The following is a 26,413-nucleotide window of genomic DNA, read 5'->3' on the forward strand; positions in this document are numbered from 1 at the left end:
TTCTTCAGATGTCGGTATATTTTTTTCTGCAACTGAAGAACAAAATTGTATATCAATTTTATATATTATATATATTGATATTAGATGCTTACAGGCTATTCATTTCTAAAGCCTGCTGCTTAACTTTGGGTTATTTAGCAGCAAGGGGTGCTTGGTGGTTATCTCAAGGACAATGCACGTTGTCAAGTCACAGGAGCTCTTCTGTGCCTACACTGAAAATATATAGCCACCAGGTTAAAGTTAGCTATGAAGTTAATGCGTAGCCCTTCAGCCTTGAATGGCTGGTGTCCAACCTTAGTCCTTTAGATGCTGCTGCCAATAGAGTGAGTGGTGTAATTCATCTGGCCTGGATAAAGAGCAAAGCTATCCTCCCAAGCACATCCTTTCAGCTGTGGTACATGCTATTCTTGGCAAAATAACATGTAATTATGATCCTAATTTTAGTTTTTGAACCTGCAGTTTGTCCTACCGCTTGTCTCCCTTTTATTCAGTTGCCACCTAAGTTATCCCATGAGACCTTCCAATAGCCTTCGGTGTAGAAGTAAGAAAAATGACATGACTGTTGAGCCAACTAATTTCTTTTATTATGTTTTAGCAGGAAGATAATTTGCAGGTACTACGTCTTTTTACAGAGACACAGTCACAAATGATAAGTGATTTTGGCCAACAACTTGAGTCTACAGTTTATAAGCTGAAAAGCGATGTTGCTCTTATAGTTAAGAGGAAACGAGAATGCATAACACACAGCAAACCTTGAGGATCCCTTTCTAGGAATACGTTGAAGTGCACGTGAGTTTTCAGTTTGCCTTTACGTTAAGTTCAGTCTCGAGCATTCTATGTACAGCACAGTCAATGCAGTTGTTTGCTTGTGATGTCACTCATTACAAGTCTGCTTCAGGCTAAGACTAAAACTTGTAAGATTTCTGAAATACTTAATCTGCAACAGTGCTCTGATCTCAGCATGTTGGGAGAAAAAATAGCTGTGATATATTATTAAATGTACACATACTAGAAAAAAATATTTTGCTAGATGTATTATCATTCAACCACAAAGAATCAGATATAGACTCATGAATGGTAATTTAATATTTACAAACAAACGTGGTAGCTGTTCCAGCAGTTGAAGTCATTTAAGTAATTTAACCTCTCAGTTACTATACCGACAAGGCCACTACTTGAAACAGTCATACTATAAATGCATCTTTCTTGATGCTGTTCTGCATACTGCACACATTCTTCTAGTCAGTCTAAACTGCAATTGGTCTCCAGCTACCTATACTGACAAACCCTACTCTCAGTGCTTTCTGGTTTTTAGTATGGCAAGCTAGTAAGGCTGAAAAGTCAACAATCCTTAAGACACCAGTACAGATCCTTAGAATAATACAGCAAAAAGACAATTCTATTCCTCAAACCTTAAGTGAAAAACAACTACTTTTATCTGACTATGGGTAGTAAGGCTTTAAAAGTAGTAACGCCACAAACTAATAGTGCCTCTCCCACACAGACATGAGTAACTAGCGGTTTCCTCTGCTAAGGCACTTGGTATCCAGGGCCTGCCTGCTTTAAACAGTTGGGGCGAGAAGGCTGTGGTTAATTGTGAAGCAGAATGAATTATGCAGTAACTGAGGCTGCTGTTCTGCAACTTAAGGTGAAAGACATTAAACAAAGTTCTAGTACCCAATATATCACTAATTTTACATGTTCATGAATTAAGTCAGTATCCTTTATGGGTTTTCTCACAATAGGAAATATCACAACTTTAAACTTAATTTTCCACCTGTTTCTGCTCTAAACAACAGCACAATGCAACTGTTTTATGAGAAGGCTTTTCCAGCCTAATGAGCTTTATTGGAATGAGGCGCAGGTAAGATGTTAATTCACACAGCTGTTTTGATGTCAGACTTCAGGCTGGCTGATAACAGAGAACTCAACGCCACGTTTGTTGAGGCGGTCAATCAGCTTTGTTTTAGAGAAGGCAGCTCCTGGAGAATACACACCACCTCTGTTAACAACAATCAAAAGAGAAAAACCATTAGTGGAACAGTGGCTCAGTGACACCTTTATTTGAAGTGTGATTCTCTGTCTAGGAAAGGAAACACCATTTTGTCCCAGTACAGGAGGATCTGGGCAAACTTGTTATATTTAGAGGTTCATTTATACATTCAACAAACCCAATAGATGTTATTCCTTGACTGAAAATATAGACTTGGTTCAATGGTTGTGGCAAAAATGTTACTAAAAACACAACTGCATCCTTTCAAATTGAAATGCAAATGAAGAACTATCTCCATTGCCTAGCAAGGACCATGTTTAATAACACTGCCCTTTGGGTGAAGTAACAAAGCAATCCACAGAGTTATAGAGAATAATCAAAGAGAATAACTGTAAGGGAAATGAAGCTGCTCTGCAAAGGAAAATACTCACTCTTTAGGCAGATGAGCTGAATCTTCCAGAAGAGCTACAGCTGCTTGAACCATTGCAATCGGTGTAGCAACATAGCCAGGCTCTAATGAAAACCAAAAACCACAGTGTGTTCAAACACAGGTTCACATTTCTAATCTCACTCTTGCATATGCAATGCTAAAGATAAACTCTTTGCCAGTCAAAACTGGTATCTCCATTTAAGAACAGGTTTGTTGCATAGTAAATCATCCCAAGTAGCAATGGGAGTCCTGTAAGAACTAACGTGGACAAGTACCAGCTTCAAATACAGGCCTGTGACCACACAAGAACCTTCAGTATCACCTCACAGTCCCAAAGGGCTCTCCATGTCATTGCTGACGTGAGTTCTGTCCATTCTGTGCTTAACTTCAGACCATTTGATGTAACACACTCTTTGCTACACGTTTTGTTGTTTGTAGTAGCAATGGTTCACTAACTCCCAGAACACGGCCAGAACATTAGTACGCTATAGCTCCAAACGACACCATATAACATATGAGCTTTAGGCTCACTTATAGGGGACTGGTAATAATTAAGTGTGTAAGAAGCCCGAGTTCTATGAACCACCCTTGAACCACTCTCCCCTTACTGTTCTACTCCGGGAAAAAATGAGAATTAGTGTGATGACAGTCAAAAGAAAAGAGAATGGCAAGCACAAGACATAGTGAGTTAGTTAGCTTTCTCAAAAAGCAGGTTAAAATGAATGCTGGTATCCAAGATAATATTCTGCAAAGACTGCTGACTTACTGCACATTGCAAGTGCTTTACAAAGGCAAAGGGAATGGTAGTGGAACCACAAACCTTTATCACATGAAGAAATGTGAGCCAAAAGCAGTCAGCTGCTAACGTACATACCTGGTCCCTTCACTTGAGTGCAGATCTTTACATTTGGTTTGCCATTCTGCGGATCCTGCCCCTCACTATAACCCTCACCAAAAAACGTCATTGTGAAGGAGGTTCCATCCATCTGGAATGAGTAACACAGGTGGCAAGTCACCAAAACCAGTAATGCACTTCTATCAAGCAAATACAAGTAGTAAAGCCCTAAAATCCATCCAAACATGACAGCAGTTGTTTTGAGTTACTGTTTAAAAGGTATGATTGCATTTACATAATTTGGATATTCTACTCACTTCCATTTTATTGGAACAGTTAGTTATTGTCCTGAACTCCATTTATTCTCTCATTGCTTTCAGGCTTGATTTTGCTGCAGTCTGTATACTGTGAACTATTCACATCACTATATGAAAACCAGCAATGTGATCCACTTTTTCTTACAAGAGCTCCACATATTTTGATGTCCTACTAACAGGTGACACGACTTTTTGAATAGTCAAAGCCATCTGAACAGGTATACACAGTGTGTACTTAGTCTCAAAGAAATAAATCATTTCTCAGTGGTGGATGCCAGTTTACAGCTGTACCATTACCACAAATTTCTTATTAGGTGGGATGGAAAGCAGCCACTTACCTGCTTCTGGGTTGGTCCTTTCTTTGTGAAACGTCCAGCAGAGAAAAATTCTGGGTACTGCATAATGAGAAGGAAAAGAAAAATAATTAACAACAACAAAAAAACCCCACAAATTAGAGGGAACAAAAAGACACTTTGATTCTTTAATTCTTTTGTGCTTTGAATGCTTACTTTTGTCAGGAGTTTTCTTCCAAAGCTAAATTTCACAAGAAGAAGAAATAAAATGCCAGCAAACATCAGCTTCATAACAGAGCCAAGGCCACCTACAGTCACATAAGCACCGTACTGTACCTACAACAGAAACATACCGTCAGTAATAGGATTTACATTAACGTTTTTGCATTGATTCCTTTTTAAAGATGCAACTTTTTTTATACAACTCCCATCTGTTTGAAAAGAACCTTAAACAGCTGTCTTAGTTCTAAGTAATTGTAAGTAATGTTTCACTTGATAACTCATTATGAGAAGACAACTTAACTACAGATTGGTGCTGGAAAGGCTATGGTGAAGAAAAGTGGAAAATTTCAAAGAAAGTTGTCTTTTTGTATCTCCTTTTAGATCTTCCTTTCAATCCCATTATGTTTTCATCAAAGAGAACACAAGGCCTCGTATTGTAATTCTGGAGTAGTAACAATAAAACTTTCTCATTAATAGTTACAAGTCTATGTTTAGAGCACGCTGTCACTACCAGCCCTAAGCGATGCCAATGATTCTGCACAGCTGTTAGTGTCGGTGCTGGTTTCCTCTCAAGGAGCCACGAAAAACAAGAACTAAACATCCAGCACACCAGAAACCCAAGCATCAAAGAAATCTCCAGGTACAAACAAGAAGGATGTAACTTCTTTAGGACAATATTTACTACATTATACCAACCTGACTTCAGTTACAATGCTTTTAAAATCTCCACTGATACAACAAAAAGCCTCTGCAGTTACGGAATCAAAAACTTTTATCCTTTCCTAATGTCAAGAAACCCACCTCTTTAATATCTCTGCGACCCAAAGCTTCCATTCCCTACAAATACACACCCAGAAATCAGTCAGCACAAGAACTTTATGAGAGACTTTTACAACACAAGGACATGGAGCTCTTGGAGTGGGTCCAGAGGAGGGCCATGAAGATGGTCAGAGGGGCTGAAGCACCTGCCCTACGAGGACAGGCTGAGAGAGCTGGGGCTCTTCAGCCTGCAGAAGAGAATGCTCTGGGAGATGTTATAGCAGCCTTCCAGAACCTGAAGGGACCTCCAGGAAAGCTGGGGAGGGACTTTTCATAAGGGTATGTAGTGACAGGACAAGGGCAAATGGTTTTAAACTGGAAGAGGGTAGATTTAGACTAGATATTAGGAAGAAATTCGTCACTGTGAGAGTGGTGAGACACTGGAACAGGTTGCCCAGAGAGACTGTGGACACTCCCATCCAGAAGATGTTTAACACAAGACTGGATGAGGCTCTGAGCAACCTGGTCAGAGGGAGGTGTGCCTGCCTATAACAGGGGAGTTGGAACTAAATGACCTTAAAGGTGCCTTTCAACTCAAGTCATTCTAGGATTCTACGAACTATTTTGCTAACAGCAAAAGCAGGCTCATCCAGCAGGATACAGTATGAAAAACAGCATCCAGAAGAACCTGTATTACATCAGGTCAAGCGAATTGACTGAAAAGTCATCAACAGAACAAGCCTCCTTCTTTACAGAAGGAAAAATTCATTGTTATTTTATCTAGCTACAGAAACTCTGCTACACAGATCTCCATGAAGAACTGTTATTACATAGAGGGAGGAGTTGCTGAAAATTATCACGTATACGCACTGCAGTAATAACAGTCACTTACTGGTGTTTCCTGCAACTGTGAATGCAAATAGCGCTGCGACCGTTTCACAACAGAAACATCAGATCCCATGAATGGAATTGAGTATTGTTTGAACTCCTGACTGTAAAACACAAGTCCTCTGCAAACAGAAAAAACATTCACAAGAAGTGTTCAAGTCTCCACCAAAGGGAAAGAAATAAACCATAACAGCGCTACCAATACTGGCTTTCCCTGAAGCTTTTTCACAACACGATCTCTTCACTGAAAGCAAATCAAATCAATGATTCAGATTTATCCCTGGCTCAACTTGTAATTCCATGAACTACATCCAGGATGGATTTGATAATCAAAATAAATAAGATTCCCACACTTGTTTTTCCTGTTCTGCTGCTTGCTTCTGAAATGAAGGTAAGAAAGTTGCCATGACTCTACCAGACTAATAGAATAAGTTAACTTTGAGACCCAGCAACTGCTAACATGTTCTGTTATGATAAAATATCAATTCAGTACCTTCAGCTCTACCAGACAAACATGTATCTTTTTAATATTTAATAGTATGTCTGGAGCAGTTAGAAAACAACCTGTTCCACATCATCAGCTTCTTATACCTTCTCTTAAGTTTTGCACCAATGACTGGAACAGGGGAATATCCGATCTTCTTTCTAAGTGCCTTCAGGTTGTCCTGATCTGCAAGGCCGTAAACAGCTGACTTCCAGGTCCCATCGTGTATGCAAGAACCCTGATAGAGGCCAAGGAATAGTAATTAGTTCAGTAAAGGTTTCAGGTATTATTTTAATAATGACCTTACAATCATTACGTAGCATTAGAAAATTACTGTGTGTATGCATTATGATTACATGCGCTATCAAAACAAGTACCCAAACACTTTGCCATTTTCTGGCAAAACACATACATCCATTACAGCTTATTTCTGTATGAATCCTTCCCAAGTCTCTGTGCAAATAAATTACCAACAAATACTAAGTGTTATTTCTTGAAACTGTATAGCAGAACAAATTTTATGTTGACAGCCCATGGAAATGGATATTACAGAAGGGTGTTTCCTTGGGGTACTTTTATCAGCTTCTAAAGACTTGTCATCAGAGAACTGCCGGAGCTTGTTCCTTGATGTACACTAATGCAACAACAGCTATTCATATCAGCTATACCAATGCTGCCACAGGTACCCCTGAGTTTCCACAAGGGCATAAACCAACTAACCTCAGGTCCAGTTTTCACTGTCAGGAAACTTTCAACAGCAGTTAAGGTACCTTAAGAGAGGAGAAAACATCAAATGTAATCATCTGGGACAAACAGGCAGATTTGTTCACACACCTACGGTACATTCTGGGAGCCTTAAATACCAGACCAGCAACATCACTGGTTGGACAGACAGAGTCACACTGTTATCTCACTAAGATTAGGATCCAAAGTTATTTTAGTTAGCAAGTATAAAATTTCATACATGAAGTACTTCAATCACTTCAGACAACCAATATTGTCATTGGTCATTAAATGCTACCTGCTTTATCCAGTTAGTAAGATCATGCAAAGAATAAATCAAACAGCAAAAGATTATTTAAAGGCAGAATTAGTTTTCCTCCAAGTTTTGAGATAAAGGGTGATGTAGTCTGTGAAAACCTACATGAACTAATGGAGCATGGTAAATGTTACTACAATAAGTAATAATAATAATAATAAAAAAAATTAAATGAATCACACAACATATCCTAAACTAAAGGTTTCTTAGTTGTGACAAACAGCAAAATAACAACTCCACATTTCGCTTAGTTCTGCTTTGCTCATCTCTTCCTGAGATTAAAAGAGATAATTTAAATATAACAAGCAACTGGACAGACAGGTGCTAAAAGCAGAAAGTCAAAACAGGATGAGCTGAAACACATCTTTATTTAAAAGGCATCAAATTTATTCAAGCATCCGATTATAACACTGTGAGCATTCCAGATACTCATTTCCACACCTCCTCTTCCTCTAATCAGGTCCTTCTACAGATTTAGTTTTATTAAACTGAAAGCTGATGATACACTACAATGTAAAGCATGTCATAGCAATTCTAATAGTAATAATGCAAGAAGAACATTTGGATACTCTTAGTGGCCCTTCCAACTGAAAGTCTGAACCAGTGAACAAAGTATCCTCATTTGGGGCTGGGATCGAGTACTGTTTGCATAGAGTTAAATCATCTCACACCTTTTCCAAATATATTTACTCTCTGAGCTACTGTCCAGCTGCTCTCGACAAAAAAAAAAACTATTAACAGTGCTATCTGCTTTAGGTCCATGCAACAACTACTCAGTGCTGGCAGCAGAGAAACAAAACTTAGCAAACCTGATTACTCACAGCTCTGCAATCCCTTCCCCACGTGCACTGTGCCTTCCCACCTCATCCTTCCAGCATTCTCACTGCACAGGTGGCAGAGAGCCGAGGATCACCTATGGGTGGATGCCCACATACTTGCAGAGCAGCCCATTCCTGATAACTGAGGCTCCTGTTCTGTCAGTGAGCAACACGACCTTGAATCCTTCCTCTACCTTATCAACAATTTTCCTGACTCTAGTGGGAATACAATTTACATTTCATTTTTTATCTACCTACCAGATTTGGTTGAAACCAGTTAAATGGTAAAGGCAGGCAAAAAGGCAGATCGAAAGCCTTTCCCCACAAACACTGCTGTTTTAGGAAAACAATTAAAAACCATAATCTGCACGTCTTTATCAGCCTACAGACACGCTAAATAAGTCACCTTTCAGTTTGTCTCTGGTGTACAGCACTCCCATATCAGCTGGTATGGAGTCAAAGCCACAGCTTCCAATGACATACACTTTCTTCTCTGCAGCTTTCTCATTGTATTTCAGGTACATTCCTTCCAGAAACTAAAACACAAGCAGAATAAATATTTTAAGTAGAACCCCATATCTGGCAATACCCACTGTTAACCACCAGCACTTTACTCTCGTATCATAGCACCCTACAAATGTCACGCTACTCATAAGCATCTTCACATCAGATGCACGTTATTGCTGTTTTATGGTATGAAAATGTTGCAGCAGTGCAAAAAGAACGTGATCTACCCGAATTTCATACAGGGAATCATAAGCGAGATTTAAAGCAGAATTCAAACATCTTGGAATTACTGAGAATAGGGTCCTGAGAGAATCTTGTGTATTGTTTGTTTAATCACTGTTAGACATTAACATATCCTAAAATCAGTTTTACTGTACATTGGGAAGCAGAAACACAGAAACATGGACCACAACAAACAAATGCTTTATGAGACCCCTAACACCAAGTAGCATTTCTCCAAGCTCACGTACCTGGGGCTCTCCACTGATGTCAATGCAGCTTGCACCATTCTCCACACAAGCTTTCACTACAGGCTCTCCAAAAAATCTATACTAAAGGAGGGAAAAAAACACCACCGGTAACAAAATAAAGATCACACAAGTCACCCAGCTTGATTTGTCTAAAGTATGTGTACCTCCAGCAGAAGTAAGCTCGGGTATTGATTTTGCTAAGTGGGGCAAATGTAATGGTCTTGTCTTCAGGAGAGGGAGGGGCAGGAAGAGCAGAACAAACTTCATCATTGATAACAGTTATCTCTCCTGAGTTAAGATAAGATCACCACAGCCAATTGCGTATATGTCACCTTGGTTTATGCTTTTTGCATCCATGTTATCTGCATACTCTGTGGCTAACACCTTTCACAGAGCTGGCCATTGCCCAGCCACCAGGCTTCGTACTTTGATCTGCTCAGGCTGAGGTGGTGACACCATCACTGCAAGCTTTAAAGCGGCCAAGAACTTACAGCACAACTCCAATCGCTTCTTCCCTTTTCAAGGCCAGGCTGGATGTGAATCTGGGCAGCCTGGTCTGGTGGCGGGCAGCCCTGCATGTAGCAGGGGGGTTGAAACCAGATGACGTGGTCCTTTCCAACCCAGGCCGTTCTATGATTCTATGACTCCCCAGCATTACTTCCAACCCGAACACTATTTACAACGCCTGGCATAAACCAGAACTCCTTTCTGGCTTACCACTGCTTTCTTACACTGCCTCTGAACGATGAAAAGGCTAAAACTGAACTCTTCAGTGAGATCTTTCCGTGCATTACAACACCCGGAAGGTTGGTGTATCACCCTCGCACCGCAGATTTGCTCTAAGGCTCCATTTAGCGCCAAGGACCGCAGTGCCACGCACGCCACAACTCACCGGGCCCACGCAGTTGAGCACTACCCGGCTCTGCTTCGCCATGGCGGCCAGCGAGGCCGGGTCGCCCACATCGCACAGCAGCACGCCGACCTCCGGGCCCAACGCCTTTTTCCCTGCGGACGGAGACCGCCGTCACATCCCCGGCCCCTCTCGGCCTCCCTCCCCCCCGCCACCTCGCCGCGGTCCGTACCCAGCCGCTCGGCCGCCCGCTCCAGCACCTCCTGCAGCTTGTTGCGGCTGCGCCCGGCCACGGCCCAGCGCAGGGGGCCGCGCAGCTCCCCGCCGCTCGCCGCCCGCGCCACCTCCTCCACCACGAACTGCCCGGTGAAGCCGCTGGCCCCGAACACCACCAGCTCGTAAGGCCGCTCGGCCGCCTCCCCGCTGCCGGCAGCCATGGCGAGGCGATCAGACTAGACGGGACGCAACGCAGTGAAGAGCCGCACTGCCCCTCAGCGCCTGGCAGCGGCCGGCACCGCTTGGCCCCGCCCCACAAGCAGCTCGAGGGGCGGCCGTTGGCGGCTCGCGCTGCCGCTGTGTGGGCGGCCGTTCCGCTCAGCGACCGACGTGAGCGTTACTGATGGGTCCTGCCGATGAGCTGAGAACTGCTGTTAATCTGAAAGGAAATTACCTACAGGTAAAGTGCAGTCGGTTTCATCCCGAATTACAACAGGTAGTTGCCCGGTGAGGCTGTGGATGCCCCTTACCTGCCCTGACAGAGGCCCTCGAGTCTAAGCCTCACAGTGACAGAAGCCTCCCAGGCCATCTCCCCCAGCACTGATGTCCATATCACTGGGAACGCAAACCTACACCTCCACACCCTCTACGTTCAGCCCCTGCTCTGATCTTTGGATGGTTCTGCAAGGAACCAGGAGTTGGACTCAGTGATCCTCATGGGTCCCTTCCAACACAGAATATAATGATAATGTAATGTAATGTGCCAGGATGGATCCCCTGATCCCCATCTCTGCATGGCCAAACATTTGCCTTTCCTCTGTGAGCATCCCATTGCTGGTGCACATTCAGCTCATTGCCAGTGTTACCTCCAGGGCTCTTCCTGCTTTATCTTTTGTCTTTACCCATGTGGGATTTGTGGTGAAGGCTGACCTCCTTCCTGAATACATTTAAATGTTCTGTCTCCCAAGGCATGGCAGATCCTCACTCCAGGCACTGGCTCCACTCCTCCAGTTGTGCTGATGCTGTAGTTCATAGGCCTACGCTATCAACTGTGTCAATGAAACAACTCGGCCTAACAAAAAACAAAGGAGAAGAGGGGGCTGAGGACAAAGACAAGTTTTGTGTTCTTTATTAATCCAGATCATTTTGTTGATTTGATTTACAGAGCAGCCCTGCAAAACCAGTTTCTTGTTTGAGGTCACTGAACATCTCATTGGGCGAGCTGGTTTCTTGCTATCATCTTGTCCTTCCTACACAATGGGATAACTTCCAGCTGTGTTCTTAATGAGGCCAAACTCCTCTGAGCAACTTTCTTCTCAGCCTTATTTTTTTTCTCCCAGCTCTCAAAATAAAGGCTATTTTCTTTGAAGACTTTGGTCTTCCACTCTTCTCCTTTGCTAAAACTTCAACAAGAAGTTGCAACAGTAAGAGAGATTTTTCACCAGCTTGAACTAAACAAACATTGTTTTTTTCTCTGAAGTTTGCTCCAGAAACTTGCCTCTCTTTCTCTCTTGTCTTTTCTCTTTCTTCCTTTCCATTGTCCCTTTTTCACATCTCATCCCCTCTCACCACACAATAAAAACCAAAGCAGTTTATAAAGCTATGATTCCGATGGGATAATCTGTGAACAATCAGGGCTGCACAATCTTCCTTGGGCCATATGCAGTTAATAAGGCCTGCAGTGCATTGTTGGGCAGTGGCTTGGCATTGCAGGCTTGTATGCTGAGCTGAGAGCCCTCTCAGGGACTGACATGTTACACCAAATCATGCAGAATTACCCTGTCTAGCAAGGCACAACTCTCAAGATATCCTCTACTTTTCCAGCATCAGTTATATTTCTTTAAAACACATCTTCTGGAGCAAAGTAATTCACATAGATTGCAGCTAATGCAGGCAAGAAATCGGACTTGTAGAGCTGCGGAGGGACACCTGAAAACCAATGAGAAGGACATAAAAACACAATGCAAAACTGTTACTCTGTTCACATAAACTTTCGTAATGGCAGCTCCAACTTCTTTTTTTCTTGACAGAGATGTGTGGCTGGCAAGTGGAAGGAACCTGTTTGTAGGAAACTGCAGTTTCACTCCAGTAACTTGCATAAAGAGAAGAACAAAAAGCCAGTTTACAATCCTGACCTTGGAACTCAGAAGTAGGCAGGTGGGTTTCAAAATAGCAAACATCAAGGGAATGTCAAGGCTCTGATTTTACATGGAAAGCTTATAGCAGTCTTGACTAAAGGCAAAGGTTAACCTGTCTCCCTAGTTAGTATTGCCAATGCAGGATTGCAAAAGTTACTCTGTGGGAAAGCTGTGGGATGGCTTACATTTTCCCCGTGTCCAATAAAAAGACAAGAAATGCCAGATCTGCTGCCAGCTGCTACTCCCCAAGGGAGGTTCCCACCTGGATCAGTTTTAGAAGCTCATAAAAATGAGCTGTTTCTTTTTAAATCTCGTGTTTTCAGATTTGAAAGTACTGGTTTATTTAATTATTTCTTTTTAAACACTCGTGTGTACAAAGAAGTTTAAAGATTTTAAAGTACTTCAGTTAAAGCCTCTTTAAACCAGACTGCCTCGGTCTAAAATAACTTTGGTCGCTAGAGGGCCCTGACAGTTTCTTTGGGACCAAGAAATGCACTTGGGCTCCCAGACAAGCCTTATGTTTTCCAATGCTCTCAGTCAAAGTGGGCATGCCTCCCTGTGCTAGCTCCTCCTGTTCCTCTGGCAGGATCGGAGTCTGCGGGCATTTACAACAGCACCTGTGTGTCTCTTCATTTGGTGCTGTTGTTGTCCTGAGAATATCCTTGCTTTCAATATTTATATACTCCTTGGACACCAATCCAGGGTTAAATTTCTTCTACTCAGTTACAACTTCAAGGTGTGTTTTGTTTATTAGAGTGGAAAATGAAGACGCTGTTCCATCACTTCAACAATAAGGTAGCAGAAAGAATGCAATATGCTCTCAGTTGCACAATGCTATATGAAGGCAGTGCCTTTAAAACCCCATCATTGTAATTGTATCATACCCCAAAGAATAAAATAAGATCTCTGAGTTGCATCATTACAAAAGTTACTGCAGGACTCCAGAAAAGTACAGCATACGATTAGGCAGAGGTGTTGGGAAATAAGGCTATCTAATAATGCATGGATAATTCATTGCAGAGTATGAAATATTCTGTGGTGAGTCTATGTGGAATAAAAAGGAAAGGTGGGCACCTACCTACCAGCTGCAGTTACTCAGCACTGCGTGCCTGTGGGAACAAATGTTCCTGGAACAAAGCCCACGCCTCCCAGTGCTGCAGTGTATCTTATCCTGAATGTACGCAGAATATGGCCTTATAATCAGATGCTCCAAAAAGCCGCACCATACAGAGCTTTTGAATTGGTAATAAACCAAACCATTTAGAGTGGGAGAATAAATGGTAGAATCACAGAATATCCAGAGTTGGAAAGGATCCATAAGGAACACTGGGTGCAACTCCTGAAAAAAAGAAAAGCTTGAAATTAAGAGCTGCATTTCCTAAACTCAGTTCAACAGGGAGTTGCTTGCCACATATTTGGTAATATTTTATTTTCTGGTAAGCCAATTTTATGGAATTAAAGACAAATAAATGAGGAACACAAAGTAGAATGGAAGGCTCTGTCCTACCTGACATCTCACCAGCCATTTTGCTGACAACAGTCTAACGCTTGAAAAGTGGCCATAAGGTAAGCACTTAAAATACCCCCTGAAGGTGCACAGAAATAATTCACAGAATCATGGAATCTTTTGAGTTGGAAGGGACTTCTAAAGGTCATCTAAAGCTCCCAGAGTTGGACTCCAAATTCAAAGGCAGCCAAGAAATTACCAGGTGAGAAGATTAAGAAAATTCAGACTGTACTGGAGAAGCAATCTGAGTTTCAGGCATTCAGTGGAATTAAAACATGGAAGGTAAGTGGTGCTGAGAGAGACAGGAATAAAACCTTTTCCTGGTGAATGGCAAGTGTGGGAGTTATTAGCTATGCAGAATCATGAGATCACAGAGAAGGAAATACAACACTGTCAGCATTTGAAAGTCTAATTTAAAACATTGTGTTCTGGTTCAGCTGCTTCACTACAATGAATATAATAATAAATTACGGACAGCTCCAAGAAAATAATCCAGGAAATAATGAATTAGCAAGAAGGATGGAGACTCCTGCCGGCAAAAATCAAAGAGATCCCATCTATATTATTGAGCTAAAAGTAGATACAGAGGCAGGAAAATGCTTTGCAGATGTCTGAGGATGTGAGTTCTAGGGACTGTGCACCTGGGCAAACGTGGCTGACACCACTCAATCCTCACAGCAAAAGATTTGGTAAGCACCAGTGGAAAGGACTCCTGGAACTGCACGTGCAAGTATGAAGAGCAGAACAGCAGGACACTGTGAGGATTCAATGTGTTGTTGCAAAAGGGAGCAGATGGACCACAGAGCTCACCTGCTCTTTACCATCTGCAATCTGCAGCAGTAGAGTGAACGGTAAAATCCTCTAGCAACCTTTCCCTCAACTACCTCATGAGTGCAACAGTGGGTTCTAAATAGTCTTTAAACTTCATCTTTCTTGTATATATTACTTAAGGAATGTTATTATAAGGGGAAAAAACACATATTTGCACTAATTAGATATATCTGCTTTCAGGCACAAACATACAGTTCCTCAGTCACGTGCTGTGGTTTACTGGCTTCAGTTGCCTGCAGAACTACTTGGTGGCCAGCCAGGCCTGGCCGCACACCCACGTGCCTCTGCTCAGTGCATTTGAATGCTGTGTCAGTGTTCACACAGAGTACCTACAAATACTTTTCTTTTTTCAGTTTGTACACAGTCTGCTTTCATGCAAAGAGGGACTCAGATTGTCCAGTTCTGCAGGCTGGCAGACATCTTCCTTGTGGAAAAGATCCTAATGGATTCCTGGTGTCTGTGATTTTAGAATTGGGCACATTTTCCAAACTCTGCAGCTCTCGATATGTCCTACTCAGGAGGTTTTCTGAGAATTGCCACAGGTATGATAAACTATTTCCTTTTGTTCAATCTGTAGAAAGCAGAAGGTTAGACTGCAGACCACTGTCATGCCACAGACTGAGTTTAGATTTAGTAGCTGGCACACGAAGCATTTACTGTGAGGATGGAAAGAACAAAAACACAGCATGTAATGCAGAGCCAGCAAATTCTCCTCGTTTTATCAATCTGATCAGCTCAGCAGCATGCAGGGCCTGTAAATGAACTTTGAGAAATGCTAAAGAGCCAATTGATCCTTTAGTGCAGGAAATACCTGCAGTGAAGCATGCTTCGTCATTCATTACTTACTTCTGACACCCCAGGTGTCTGTTGGCAAAGCCCGCATAGAGCCCAGCATTGGTTTATGTCACAGTGGAGCCTCACTTACAAAGACAACTCTCTCCTCTTTTCTGAATTTCTGAGATGGCATCAATGTGTCCCAAGAATCAGTTATTTAAGGCTTTACTTCAGCATCACCATCTTATCTTGTCACTTGTAAAAACTTGCTTGACTCATGGAAAATAACGAGCTGAACATACCATTTTCTCTGTACAGCTGAACATATGCAGAGTGGATAAAGGCCAAAGGCCCCAGTCTGATATTCTCTCACCTCCTCCTGTAAAACACGGTGCCTACAGCTGCCCCAGGTGTTTAGATGACTTCTAAATTCATGGTTCTCCAGGAAAGAGACTTTCAAGATGTGGCACACAATTTTCACATGAGTTTTTTAAAGGAAGAAAAAAACAAACACCAAACATCTTATGTATCTAGAGTAGCAGATTCAAGGCTCCATCGTGCCAGCTCTTATCTGAAGAGGAGTAAATATTTCCATGCCAGCAGCTACTGCGTGAGGGGAAGACAGGGACTGTCTTACAATTGATAACCTGGCCACCACCAGAGAAGCATGTTTATGAGTCTTTGCTCATTAGTAACTTCCTGAACGTTAGGTAAGTGCTTTCACAACAGCAATTACAGCCAGTCAACAGAACCTCACTGCTACACCTGGTGCGTTCGACTGCTCCACTCAGACTGCCCACAGCAGCAAGCCAGGTGGTGCAGCAGCCTGCACTTGCAGTTCAGCATGGAAGAAAAAGAAAAGGGGAGAGGATAAAATTAAGCATAAAGTGTTGGTGAAATCTGATGTACTTTAGGTAGGTGAGTGGCTTACATTGAGGGTATGCAGTAGATGGGCAGAGGCAAAAAATTGCGATCTTGATGAGGAAAGTTACAAGGACAGGAAAGTAGAAGATCTCAGAATCACAGAATGTCAGGGACAGGGAGCTCAAAAGGTCACCTAGTCCAGTGTCCTTGATGGAGCAGGAACACTTAGATCAGGTCACACAGGTCTGAGGTAGCGCACCACTTTGTGGGAGTGGGACCTGCAGAAATACATGCACCTGGGGTTCTGAAGAAGGGAAGGAGAGCACTAAGAGAGGAGAGGCAGGCAAGGATGGAAGTGTACCCCTTCTGACCCATCTTTATGATCTGCAAAAAAATGTATGCTGGTAAAATCTACTGATTGCGGCTCAGAAACAAATTAAAATTGGAGAGCTCCCTGCTCCACCTCAATCTTTTACAAGTTTTCTGCAATTGAAATATCGGTGTACTTTTCATCATACAAAGTCTGCGGCTGCCCACACAGAATCTAGACAGACAGAAGAGGTTTACAAAACACTTAGCAACAGACTGACGTAGAGCGGCTCCTTGCTGGGCTCAGAAGCTGTGTCCGAGCTCCCTCTAGCGAGTTGTATTGTTTTTCTACACTCAGGGATCGCTACCAGCTGCTGTGTACTTGTGGACTGAATAACTAAACGTACATATATATATATACACATGTATATATATATATATATTAATAAGCAGACAGCGGGTATTTGTACCTGTCCAGTACAGTTCCTATTAATTCTACTTCACGAAGCTAAGTTCCTTTTTTCAGAAGTTGCTAGAGAAGTAAAAAGGAGAACAAATACAGTTTTAATGGTGCTAGAAACAAGCTGAGACTAGACTGTTTCCAAAGCTCCTGTAAAACAAAAGCAGTTACTTTGTATAACTTCCTACTTTAGGTTGCATAAATATTTTCTAAAGTAGCATTTCTAGGAGAGTAGGTGTGAAACGACCACTGGAAACAAGGCTGGTGTATAAATCAATTCCCTTGGCGTTTTAAAACCAAAACAAACATTTAAAAGCATTTTTTTCTCTCTGTGTCATTGAACACGTGGCTTGAGACGCCTTAATCCTGATGGCATTTCTCCACCTACCAGTTGAATTATTTATTCTTGAAATCAGGATGTTTCTGTATGCAAAGAGCTCCAGCTAAAGGGGCTATGAACTGTTGCCTCTGCTCTTTCACACGTGCACACACATCCACCTGTGTTTGTCCTCAAAATAGGAGGGAAAATAGGAATATTTTAACCTTAACCACTCTCATCTGTCTAGTGGTCGGTGTGATCTCCAGCTTTCCTGCTGTTTCACAGGGGAGTTGTACACAGCGCACTTCACCTGGCACTGACTTGCTGCAAGGTTGAGCACTTTGTTTTGTTCGTATCCCCTCTTGTAGGCATTACTTGACAGCAAGCTGTGCGTTGCTGTTACTGTTTCCTGATGTTGCTATTCTTTGGCTTGTTATCCATTCTGCTACACCCGTGGGACCACGTTTCTTTGCATCATTCAGCCACAACAACAAATTAACTTCTGTTCATTTACTCATCCTCTTCAAGAGTCCCATGCCTCTAAGTAAATCCTTACCTCTGAGATAGATGCTACTAACAATATTCTACAGTCCTATCTCCTTTACAACAGAGAAGTAATTCCCTCATAGCTCTGCCTGCATTTCTGTTCCAGAGTTCTCAAATCCAGGTGCAAGTGTAGCGGTGATCACGCCAGCAGCCATGAAGTTGAAAGGCTGTTAGCACTTCTGCCAGGGGAAAGTGCAAGCTGCAGGAGAAGTTAATTTGCCCAAATGAGGAAGAAAACAAGGAACTGGAGCTATGCATTTAACAGTACAGAGCAGTAACATTTCCTTGCCCACTGTATCAGGCTCATCACAGGTTCACCCACAGGAGGGTTGTGCTCTTGTTTTTACGGATCTCAGGTGGAGATGAAGCACCCAGGAGTTGGGTTGCCAGGAACCACAGCAGTCTCTTCCACTCCTGGGCAGGTAGCCTGGGGTGGAATGGTCAGATTCCATATCAGAGGAAGCATGTAATGCTGAAACTGTTAGGCCTGGGGCAATGAAAGCACAAAAGAGGCGTGAAACCAAGTTAATGACAGGACACCAAGCCCTGTTTAAAAACAACACCTCATTTAAAGGAAGTAAAGGCTCTTCGGTGGACCTGAAGACAGAGTGCTGTTCCAATTCATTGTATACCTACTAGCAGCACCTCCAGGAAGAAGGAAGGTTATCTCTAATGATCACTGGCCTTAGTCTTATTATGGTTCCATGCCCTTGGTATACATTAAGAGCTCTGATTGTTCTTTTTGCCCTTTGTTTTATTTTTTCCCCCGTTTTATTAAAAATGACCAATCTTTCCTCTAAGAACTGATAACAAGGTCCAGTAGGTGAACCTGAAGCTGAAACTAGGACATTCTAGCTTAAAAATAACTCACTGGGATTTAGGCATGTAAGTCACCTCTGAAAACAGGCCATAGACACTCACAATTACCAGTTAAAAACAGATGCTAAACTTGCATGTCTGGTACAGAGTATTACAGATAACCTGAAGGTTACTCTCAGGCATTAATGAGCTGCGCTGGTGAGCATGGATTTTTGCACTGAAAACCTGGAGCAGAGAAATTGCTCAGCATCACTTAGATCTGAGGAATAGCCCTGTACAGGGCCGCCAGCTATTGTATCCCTAGGGTCAGGCCCATGGTGCTGTCTTGCTTTCAATATAAGCAGGAAAAGAAGAGGAAAATAATCCAGTGGAAGGCAAGAAAGATGATGAAGGGTCTGGAGTATTTCCATGATGAGGAAAAGCTGAGAGTCTGTTCAGCCTGGAGAAGAGAAGACTGAAAGAGGATCTCAGTACTGTTTATAAATAACTAAAGTGCAAGAATCAAGTCCATGGGTTTGGGCACTTTATGTTGGTGCACAGCAACAGAACAAGGGGCAATGGGCAGAAACTGGAACACAGGAAGTTCCACACCAACAAAAGAGGAATTTCATTATTGTGAGGGTGACAGAGCACTGGAACAGGCTGCTCAGAGAGGCTGTGGAGTCTCCTTCTGTGGAGATATTTGAGACCCATATGGATACTTTCCTGTGTGGCCTGCTGTAGGGAACTGCTTTAGTAGGGGGTTGGACGGGGTGATCTCCAGAGGACCCTTTCAATTCTTATGATTCTGTGAAAAATTCCAAAGAAGGGCAAAGTGAATGAAATGTTTTATTTTGGAAGCAGAAGTCCAGGAAAAACTTACTATGCAGAGGTCAACATTTGTTTTTACAGTAAAACAAATCAGAATACTCATTTGGTTTTGAAATGCTTAAGTCTGTTTAAAACTTAAATTTGTTTTGCTCCTTATCAGTGGCCTTTGAGATTATGGTTAGTTTTCTTTGGTCTTTCTCAGTACTCATCCCTCTCAGAGCATCAACCCATATGCATACGTTGTTCTCTCTCTTGGAGAGGCAGCAGAGATGAGGGAAGGAAGGACTGTGGAAACAATGATTTCTGCCAAAAATAAAACTGAAGATGAATGTCCATGCAATTAGCCTAAGCACACTGAGAAGGCACGGCTTTTGAAGCTGGCCTCTTGCTTAAACCAGATCGTCCTGAGCTTTTCACTCCATCTTACTCCAGATCCTGGAAGCTATCCAGCAGTGCCCAGATGTCACTCCTTCTTGCCCCATCCTCCACTCGTGTTCTCTTCTGATTTGCTTTCTCTTTGAATTCTCTCTGGTGCACCAGGGAGTGCCACATTTAGAGATGGAACATCAACACACACCCTCAAGCTATTACCCATATTCTACATCACACTGCTGATGGACATGGAGGGAGAAGGCAATTCCTCACTTTGATGTGGCAGCAAATCACCAAGAATTCATTTTGATTCTGTGTAACTACCTCCAGATATTGGAAGTTCAACATTTTAGTTGCAAATAACTATGTCATACTCCTATGTGTGTGGCACATGTTTCTATCCCTGTTCCAAGGGATAGAATATTTTTCATAAAATAAAAATAAAGTCAGATTCTAGTGAGAGTATACATTCATTGAGACTTCAGAAATACTGTCTGGCCTGGGATAAAGCGCAGAGTGCTGAAAATACAACACATAGCAGAAGCCTACAGCTCTGATCACCAGTGTCCCAGAAACAGCTGATTGCGTAAATGTCTGAAATCACAGCTAATGTTTTGTAATTGCTTAGCAGCATTCTGGGTGGCAAAAAGGATATCTCTGACAACCCTTACAAATAAAGCCCACAAAGAGCAACTCTCTCGTTTGAATCCAAAAGCTGTATCTACAGCATTTTCTACTTTATTCCCTCCCACTCCCCTGGGTCTGCTTGCTTTCTCAAAGCTGATCCAGCTCCCCTGGCAATCCAGCTGCCTCTCCCCACATCCCCGTGGCTCCCTTGGCAGTCAGGCAGAAGGGCCGCAGGCTCTGCTGGGTAGGGAAGGCACAAAGGTCTCCATGGACTCTTTTGCAATACATGCCTGGGAGGAGAAACAGCAGAAATGTTTATGATGAACATGTTATTACAGCCCTCGCTATTAATCACTGAGCAGCTCCAGGAATGTTGTTCTGCTGATTTTGCCGCTCTAGAAACCTACTGGAGGCACTTTAAATGTACGTCCAAGAGTCCTCCAAGCTTCTAGCCAAGCAGCAACACCTTGGATTTGTACCCAGATTCCAAGTACCATCAAATACTGATGAAATTACCTTAAGTCCACTGGAATACATAACCAGCAACAATTTAGTTTTCTGTACCTACATCAGAGGTTTATGTCAGCTCACCTGTCCAGGAAATTAGTCACACATTGATGGAGCCTGGGTGAATTCCCACAATAGGCGGAACCAGAAAAGTCACAGCCATCTCCCTCACAGCTCTTAATCATGGTAGGCTGGATCCAGGTCCTCCCCAGAAACCTGCTAGAAGTCAGGTGAACTGCTTTGAGAAACTTTGCAGGAACTGATTGCTCCTCTCAGGATTGCTGAAGTGTGAGCAAGTGAGCAAGAATTGGACACTTGGAGAGGATGGCAGGACAGGCAGGAGACTACATGGATTGCTCCGTTAACTTGTTTTTCTGTCTTCTTCTACTTTTTAAAAAGGACACTCATTCTGCTCAGTGTAGCAGAACCAATTACACAACACAGGTTTCAAATCTCTAATTACAGTGAATGCATTTGCCTCATTATTGCTGGAGGGAAAGAAACGTGCAATGAAGCCACAGCATCTGTGACAACAATGTCATGTGCCATGCTGATCAAAATCTAGTTCACTGCTGAATTTCAGTGTTACCCTTCCCTGTAGCACTTACGCCTTACAATTAAAAAGACTCACCATCAAGGCTATGTGCAAACAAAATATTTTCTTACGAAACAAGGAACTCAGATAGCAAAGCTTTATAACATTTATTAATAATCTATGGCAAATATTTTTAAAAAGTCTAATTATTTTAGGGGCCAAAGGATAACACTTCTGTGAGAACAAATAGTCTGATCTTTTACAACTGGAACTAGGTCAACAACAAGCTGAATTATCCAGCCAGCTTGAGCAAACAAATTGCAGCAAAATTTAAAGTTGCTATCTAAGTAGATCTCCAGCCTCTTTTGCTAGTCCACCTCAAAGTGGAAAAAAAAACCCAAACAACAATAATATCAGTAATATCAGTAATATCAGGATGTCATTGTCATGAGAAGGAATTAGGAACTGTCATGTTGCTTTTCTGAACCAGAAAGAGAGAAGATTTACTTCAGAACAACAAGACAGAAACAGCAGGAAAGTTATAGCAGCAGGCTATGGAATTCTTTCAGTCTGCTTTTTACTGAGAAAGGCTGCTTGAAATAAATTCATACTGGTGGCAAACCATAGTGATACAAAAGCCACAAAGCATTTTAGCAGTCCTAGGTAGGTGTCTACTATATTGAGAATGAAACCCCTCTAGGGGGCTGCATTGCAAGAGGAGGAGGGAAAGGAAGCAATTTGATGGGTCAGAAAGATGGAGCTTGAGGCTGCTCTTAAGCTGCTATTCCCTGTAGGTGTCATGGAGGTGGGAGCAGGGAGAGCAAGGTCTGCCCTCCCTGCTCAGTGACTGTGCTTTACAGAGATTTAGGATACATAAGAGGTGAAACATACAGAGAAGCCTCGTGGCATCAAGTACAGAAGCCTCATGCACTGCCAAACAGTATGACATCTCGTGCATTAAGCACTAATTATAATAGTGATAACATTAATAACTCCGAGATTACAAGGCCATCAGTAACAAACCCATGCAGGACTTCCTGGGCAAGAACAGGTGTGAGAATAACAAAATCTGGCTTAGCCATAGCTAGGGATGATGTGACAGTCAGAAGGCTTTTTCCCACTTAATTATGATGTTTTGGAAGAAAATAGGCTAACACTCAGAACATTCTAATTTGGCTCAGACTGCAAATCTTAAAGTAATGCAGCTCTGTTGTAACTTTTCTGAAGAGCACTATTTAATAAGGTTGTAAAGTCAGTGACTTAATAGGCCTGCTTGTAATTTATGATTTGGGCTTTAGTACCTATGTATTTTCTTTAATTACATTAGCATATCCTGTTGTCCTTAAGGATTCCTATTCATGCAGTCACTGGGAAGCTATTTAGTATTCTTTTCACATTCTCTACCCTGTGCGTGCATCCAGGTCTCAGGTATTGAGTGCCTTCTCTCCAACAGGTTCTGCTTATGAAACTGTTCACTTGAAGTGATGCATTAGCACTCATCTTACTGCAGTGCTTGAAGTCCTTCCTGTAACCTTATAAAGGATACAAAGATTAGAATACTTGATCCCTGCCAATGAGTTTGCAAAATATTTTGAGAGAAAGCTGCTCTACAGTTTTGCATCACAATAGTGCAATTTGATCATACAACTTATTTTCGTCTATTTACATCACCTACACATTCCTTCCCCCTAGTAAGGTTTTGATGTTTTGTTCTGGTTTTGTTTTTAACCATTTATATACCCCATGCCTTTGGAAATGGAGACAAGTGCTGAAAAGCAGTATGTCAGTGAGGTGAGCTCAGTTGAGTACCTCAGCTCATGAACTCTGATAGGATTATTCATCTGCCATGTTCATTTCTGCCTTACCTGTGTGTAATAGAGATGGGTGCTGGCTCCTCTCTATTTATTAGTCCAAGCATCTACTGAATAGTTGCATACATCCATATGCACGAGTCTCAAAATGAGCATACAACCGTGCCTTACCTGCCTCTTGTGACCCAGTTCCTTTAAAGTGTTGCTAAGTGGTTACAATAGCATCATTCTTCTCTGACACCGCTGGCGTACATGTTTAGAGAGAGTTCAGCAGAAGCTGCAATCTCGGCCTTCTGCACAAAAGTCCAGCAGAAAATCACTTGTAAATGGGACAATCCACAGCAGCAGAGGGCAAGATGCCTGAATCTTCCTGCAGTTAGAGGCAGTTTCACAGCTAACATCTATGACAGTGAGGTGCTGACGGAGGTGGCTGTTCTGAAGCATAGAAACTTACTGCCAACTCTTTAAAGAAAGACCCAGCAGTTCTTAGTTCATGCAGAGCACTAAGTATGGCAAAACTGCAACCTTCTGCAATATCATAAGAAATGATATAAACCCAACAAGTGAGGAAAAAAAAGTTTTTAAAATACATTCAAACATTTATAAAAATAAATCCATGACGTTTCATCGATCATTTTGCATAGTAGAGCCCTTAATAAGTTTTTGTTTCAGTCACTAATTTCTTGCTCATCCCAGTTTGAAAACATGCTGATTGAAATAACACTGAAGCTGCTCTTTTGCATAATTTATACACAACTGCTCAAAACTGTTGGTTTCAAAGTCTTCAAACCCCAAATATCAAGTACATCAATAGACAAATGTTGTCAGAAAAAGATGTAAAAATTTAGGCTGATAGTACTGAAGATGGATTTTTCTGGATTCTTTCTCAAAAGCTGCAGTATGAAGACTTTCAGAATTCATCTGGAAACATTGCTCACAGCCTGCTTATTGTTCTGATGCCACTGGTAATATTGAAATTGTTAAAAGCTTCATCCCATAGCAGATTGAGTCAATCAGGAAGGACAGGCAGTTTGGACACTGAAGACAGCAGCTACTGAAATCCATCAAGAAAATGTTTTTTTTACCCTTTACTCCCACAGGGAAATGCTAAGATGCAAAAGCCTTTTATAGCTCTATACTCCTTCTCTCAGGTTGCCTGAAATGGCTGTAAAATCTCACAGTGTGGTCATTCCAATGCTGAAAAATTCACAAACAAACAAACAAACCAGGTGCAGCTTTGACATCTAACAGCAAAACAACAAAAAGTGCCAGCGATAAAGTGTACCTTCATGCTTTCAGCTACAGCCTTCTATATTCTTCTAATATTCTATTTCTGAAATCCAATAGAAAGAGATCATTAAGCTACAGTTGGTCAATAATCCCAAACTGCTAATGGGATGTACAGCATACCTAAAAAGAATGCCTTTCTGTCTGCCCTTGCAGTGCTAATATTGGAAAGCCCTCATTCTGGCAAAAGCACTGTGGATGCACAGCAGGTAAAGAAACAAGAAACCATCCACTCCTCTTGTCCTGATGTCATTTCTGTTCAAGTCAATGAATGCCATCACAAGTCAGGACTACAAGATTTGCCTCCTTGGCAGTACAAAGAGCACTTGTCCATCTCCCTCTTTGTAACCTTGTTCCTTTCCAACAAGACACCTCTGTCTGCTGTTATGTTCACTGGGGTTGTGAGGCGGATCTCTAACAGAATGGTGGTTAAGAACAGATTAATTGACAACAGTGAAACTTGGGGTACAGAGCAATTCCATTGAATGCACCTACTACAGGAAAAGCTTGAGAGAAGCATTTAAATATTACCTTTTCTTTGACAGAATCTTCTTTTGCATTGGGTTATGGCATCAAAGTGTTTTGATATTTCTTCAAAGAAATCTTCCTCGTGGTGTGAGTAACTCAAAACATGAAAAGACAAAGTGTTGGAATTATTGCAACATTCCTCTGATTTTAGAGTGGTTTCTGAGTATCTGGTTAAGTCTTGTGTGGGATGTCTCTAATTTTCCCTGGGTCAAGAAAGATGCTCAGGTGGATCTATTCACAGAATACCACTGATACCTGGAAAGAGTCTAAGGGAAAATACTTCTTCATCTGGACAAGATGGGAGAGCAATATGAAGTCAACACACACAGTAACATATAAGGCATTCAAACAGCTTTTCAAACACAAGCAGCTTCCTGCAATGAATACTCAGTTAGTTTTCTCCTAGTTGCCACTGGGAATGAAGGCTTAAGAAAAATGGAATAGTTAAGAATACAAATAGAGAACTGAGAAACAAGTGCTCTGCTATGTAACCCTACAGTTGAGGACAACAGCTGGCAGAAAATGAATTTTAAACTCACACTGTCACTGTCCTACTGTAATCCATTAACCATATTAGAATTCATGCCTGTGATGCTAAGTGCTCTCCAACAAGAAGTGCTACAGGGCACAGCCTTTTTCCCCTTCATAAAACCAAGTTTTTATTTCAAGTTTGCCCTTCTTATTTGTTTTTGAGTGACCTTGAAATCCTGAGGCTCTCTTGGCAGTGCTGCATTCATTGAAAACTTTTTATAAGCTTTTGTGGTTCCAGCCATGTCTTTACTGCAGGATACTCAAGCCTTTTGTCCTTTATGCTGTGTATTTCTTCTTGAAGAAGACCATCAGGTTTAGTGTCTTAAAATGTTATTGGATGTGCTCAGAATAGCAATCACTTCGAAATACTTTAGAAAGGGCCACAGGACACACTGTGCACCCCTTCCTGTGCTGGGTACTCTCTTTGTCTCTGGAGGGTTCTGCTTGTCCTGCTGGCAGGACATCTGCCACAGTCTCCCACAGATGAAATGAGGCAACAGAGAGTAACTACCCCACACTTGTGTGGGTTCGAGACCATTCCTGGGACCAACCTCCCACTTGACCTCTGCCTGCAGGGAGCACAGGGAAACACAGGCTGTTCCGGAGCATCCCGCTGAAAACCCACAGGCCTTCGCAGCCAGTGCATGGCTGCTGGGGTGAAGTATTCACCTCCCTGGCTGCTCCTCACCAGGATGTCACAGCTGTGGAAGGTGCCAC

At 42.2% G+C, this 26,413-nt stretch overlaps 1 protein-coding gene and 1 long non-coding RNA gene across 3 annotated transcripts in view; one reads left to right on the forward strand and one right to left on the reverse strand.

Annotated features, from left to right (window-relative positions):
- Window positions 1–562: 562 nt before the first annotated feature.
- SCCPDH (saccharopine dehydrogenase (putative)) lies at window positions 563–10,431 on the reverse strand. The gene is made up of 12 exons (XM_015857595.3): window positions 10,138–10,431; window positions 9,948–10,060; window positions 9,056–9,136; window positions 8,485–8,614; window positions 6,942–6,991; window positions 6,329–6,459; window positions 5,742–5,859; window positions 4,085–4,204; window positions 3,914–3,970; window positions 3,298–3,409; window positions 2,425–2,506; window positions 563–2,002 (listed from the first exon to the last, which is right to left on the reverse strand). Exons 1-12 carry the CDS (start codon window positions 10,340–10,342, stop codon window positions 1,897–1,899), a joined length of 1,305 nt encoding a protein of 434 aa, XP_015713081.1. The 5' UTR covers window positions 10,343–10,431; the 3' UTR covers window positions 563–1,896.
- A 56-nt stretch (window positions 10,432–10,487) lies between these two features.
- LOC107311245 (uncharacterized) overlaps window positions 10,488–26,413 on the forward strand; it is a 29,355-nt gene continuing 13,429 nt past the window's right edge. Inside the window, exons 1-2 of one of the 2 annotated variants that reach the window (XR_014944718.1) lie at window positions 10,488–10,581; window positions 12,152–12,278. This is a non-coding gene — a long non-coding RNA (uncharacterized LOC107311245). Of the gene's footprint in view, window positions 10,582–12,151; window positions 12,482–26,413 lie in introns of those variants that run through there. The other variant, XR_014944717.1, reaches the window with a different exon arrangement.

This window comes from Coturnix japonica, chromosome 3, assembly GCF_054131305.1.
Source record: "Coturnix japonica strain WE chromosome 3, WE-NBRP24, whole genome shotgun sequence".
Lineage (NCBI taxonomy): Eukaryota > Metazoa > Chordata > Aves > Galliformes > Phasianidae > Coturnix > Coturnix japonica.

Excerpts from the sequence above, each read along its gene's own strand:
- SCCPDH (XM_015857595.3), bottom strand. The coding sequence starts at position 10,342 with ATGGCTGCCGGCAGCGGGGAGGCGGCCGAGCGGCCTTACGAGCTGGTG. Across the intron at positions 6,460-6,941 it reads CAGTGAAAACTGGACCTGAG|GGTTCTTGCATACACGATGG; the intron begins GTTAGTTGGTTT and ends GGCCTCTATCAG. Across the intron at positions 2,003-2,424 it reads TCAGCTCATCTGCCTAAAGA|AGGTGGTGTGTATTCTCCAG; the intron begins GTGAGTATTTTC and ends TGTTGTTAACAG.